The 3,560-nt window shown below is 58.1% G+C and overlaps 1 protein-coding gene across 1 annotated transcript in view; it reads left to right on the forward strand.

Moving 5' to 3' along the window:
- The first annotated feature begins 2,108 nt into the window (after window positions 1-2,108).
- Window positions 2,109-3,560, forward strand: part of EHD2 (EH domain containing 2) — a 22,239-nt gene continuing 20,787 nt past the window's right edge. The window contains exons 1-2 of the mRNA XM_006772048.2: window positions 2,109-2,610; window positions 3,346-3,443. Of these exons, the coding sequence (XP_006772111.1) occupies window positions 2,207-2,610; window positions 3,346-3,443 (502 nt within the window). The 5' untranslated portion in view covers window positions 2,109-2,206. The remainder of the gene's footprint in view (window positions 2,611-3,345; window positions 3,444-3,560) is intronic.

The following is a 3,560-nucleotide window of genomic DNA, read 5'->3' on the forward strand; positions in this document are numbered from 1 at the left end:
CCACCCGCCCGAGGACACCACCCCGGCCCCCTCCCTCGGCCACAGCCCGGCCCCAGCGCCTGCCTCCTCTTTACCTCTCCTCCCTGACTCCTCCCTAAAAAAAAAATTCGTTGTGATTTTAAAACATATTTGATCTGCAATTATTTTTAAAATATGTGCTGCTCCTCAGAGAGAAGAAGGGAGAAGGAGGGAGCGAGAGAAACATCGATGAGAGAGAAACATGGATTGGTTGCCTCCTGCACACACCCCACTGGGGAGCCAGCTCGACCAGGATTCGAATTGGCAACCTCAGGGGATGATGCTCAACTAACGGAGCCCCTCCGGCCGGCCGGGCTGATGGGCAATTATTTTTGACGCTCAAACTGTCCAATCTGTAGCCAGTGGGCGTCCCTTCAGGCCGGGGCCGGTGCCCCTGTGACATGCCCCATCCCCCCTCCGTCTCTGAGCACCTCCCCCCCATCTGACCCAGGCTCACTTCTCTAAGGAGCCCTGCTTTCTTCTGGTGGAAAAGGATATTTAGAGGCGCCAATAGGGCGAGAAGCTGGTTGTGTGCAAAGATCAGTAAAACGATAAGCCTCTACTCAGACTGATCAAGGAGGGGGGAGGGAGCAAAGGCACCAATGACGGAGCTCGGGAATGAATGCAGGGACATCACTACAGACCCTACAGCGGTGAGAGGGCATACAGAGAACACAGTGTGGGGCCTGGGGGCACTCGCAGCCGCTGGGTTGGTAATTATTTCTCTTCCTAATTTTTCAGACCGATGATAAGATGCAGGCTCTGAGGTCAGCTTGCTTGGAGTCCCCCCAGCTTGAGCACTTTCTAGCTTCTGGGGCACGTTACTGCTGCCGCCCTGAGCCTCCATTTCCTGGTCAAAAAAGTGAGGATAGTAACATCCCCGCCTCACAAAGGCTATGGAGATGAGCTTAGAGGTGCGCCTGGCATGCAGTGCTCACACATGTGGAGTTATTCTCCCGAACGCCCCCCGCCCCTCATGCCCCGGGCACACCTGGGCAGTGTCTCCGCTTGATTCCTCACCCCTCCTCCTTGCGCCCCTGTGTCCAGCCACCCGGTTCGTGCATCTCACAGCTCCAGGCCTCTTCACACACCGTGCTCTCTGCCTAGACCAGTGGTTCTCAACCTTCTGGCCCTTTAAATACAGTTCCTCATGTGGTGACCCAACCATAACATTATTTTCGTTGCTACTTCATAGCTGTCATGTTGCTACTGTTATGAATCGTCATGTAAATATCTGAGATGCAGGATGGTCTTAGGCAACCCCTGTGAAAGGGCCGTTTGGCCGCCAAAGGGGTCGCGACCCACAGGTTGAGAACCGCTGGCCTAGATGCTCTTGTCGGGCCCACTCTGCAGGGAGCGGCTCTAAAACCAGCCCAGCCAGAGCTTGTGGATCCGTGGCCGGTTGGTCACGTCCCCCTCTGGGGCCCACACGTCCGCTGCCTGGCGTTTCCCGGGCATCTCTGACTGCTTGGCGCCCAGCCCTCTCCTCACGGGAGCTCTGAGTGGGGGGAGTGGTCTCTGGCCTGTGTCTGGGTCCATCATTCCTGACACCTGAAGGGATTTCAGTGACAATGTGTGAGATGATGGGAGGGGAGAAGGGAGAAGAAAAGGGCGAAGGATGCCCTCGCCGGTTTGGCTCAGTGGATAGAGCGTCAGCCTGCGGACTGAAGGGTCCCGGGTTCGATTCTGGTCGAGGGCAGATGCCTGGGGGTTGGGGGGGCGTGCAGGAGGCAGCCAATCAATGATTCTCTCTCATCATTGATGTTTCTATCTCCCTCTCTCTCTCCCTTCCTCTCTGAAATCAATAAAAATATATATTTTTTAAAAAGGCGAAGGAATATATTTCTTCTGGGTGGCCTCTGCATCCTCCCCTTGTCCGTCCCTTGGTCTTCCACACCAGTCCCCCTTCTCCGTCATTCCGCCATTAGAATGGGACAATCACCTCCATTCTCCTTCCGCCATCCCCTCCCGCCAGGCATCAGCAGTGCTCGCTGCTCCTCCCTCTGCCCATTCCACCATCCTCTTCCTGGCCCACCTCTCAGCTCCCTTCCTTCTCCTCCTCCACCAGGCAGTCCTCCGTCAACCCCCTCTCCTTCTCCCGCAGGCAGCTCTCCGCCTGCACGTCTCCCTCAGCCGGCGGCGGCGGTGATCCCAGTGGGTAGCGCCCAGTGGGGAGTGTGCAGCCACCATGTTCAGCTGGCTGAAGCGGGGCGGGGCGCGGGGCCAGCAGCCCGAGGCCATCTGCACGGTGACCTCGGCCCTGAAGGAGCTGTACCGCAGCAAGCTGCTGCCCCTGGAGGAGCACTACCGCTTCGGCGACTTCCACTCGCCGGCCCTGGAGGATGCCGACTTCGACAGCAAGCCCATGGTGCTGGTGGCCGGCCAGTACAGCACCGGCAAGACCAGCTTCATCCAGTACCTGCTGGAGCAGGAGGTGCCGGGCTCCCGCGTGGGGCCCGAGCCCACCACCGACTGTTTCGTGGCCGTCATGCACGGCGAGACCGAGGGCATCGTGCCGGGCAATGCCCTCATCGTTGACCCAGAGAAGCCCTTCCGCAAACTCAACCCCTTTGGAAACACCTTCCTCAACAGGTGGGCACCCGAGGGGGTGCCTCTCCCTGTCCGGGGGGTGGGGTGGGGGGGGGATGGGCTTTCTGTCCCTTCCCGCCTGTGTTTCTCCCCAATTCCTTTCTCTCTTCCTGAACCTTCCCGGTCCGGCCTCGGGGCTTCACCAGGGGAGCCAGCCTGCCCAGCGGGGTTGCCTTGGGCAAGTGTCCTGACTGCTCTGTGCCTCCCTTGTCCTCATCTGGCAAATGGGGGTCACCCTCGGCCCCCACCACAGGGTTGTTTGAGGACTAAGTGAATTACGTTACATGAAGGTGCTGAGAACCGCCCCCGGCACAAAATAAATGCTCAGTAAACATCAGCTTGGATTTTTTAAAAAAAATATATTTTATTGATTTTTTTACAGAGAGGAAGGGAGAGAGATAGAGAGTTAGAAACATCGATGAGAGAGAAACATCGATCAGCTGCCTCCTGCACATCTCCCACTGAAGATGTGCCCACAACCCAGGTACATGCCCTCGACCGGAATCGAACCTGGGACCTTTCAGTCCGCAGGCCGAGGCTCTATCCACTGAGCCAAACCGGTTTCAGCAGCTTGGATTTTTTTAAATAGTTTTTATTCTCTGTCCCATCTCCCTTTTCGCTTGAAGTCTTCCCTTCTCTGAACCTGCTTTAAGCTCCGTGCCACCCTGGTTTCCCCTCTTTTGTGTCCTCTCCTCCTGTCACTCCCTGCACTGACCCCTGCCCTTCCTTCCACCCCAGGTTCATGTGCGCCCACCTCCCCAACCAGGTCCTGGAGAGCATTAGTATCATCGACACCCCAGGCATCCTGTCGGGTGCCAAACAGAGAGTGAGCCGCGGTGAGTGAGGCTGGACCCCTGGGCCTGAGGGAGGAGGGGCTGGGGGCCCGGACCCCTGGGTCTGAGGGAGGAGGGGCTGGGGGCCTGGGCCCCTGGGGCTGAGGGGGGGGGGGCAGG

The sequence above is a fragment of the Myotis davidii genome, unplaced genomic scaffold, assembly GCF_000327345.1.
Source record: "Myotis davidii unplaced genomic scaffold, ASM32734v1 scaffold566, whole genome shotgun sequence".
Taxonomy (NCBI): Eukaryota; Metazoa; Chordata; class Mammalia; order Chiroptera; family Vespertilionidae; genus Myotis; species Myotis davidii.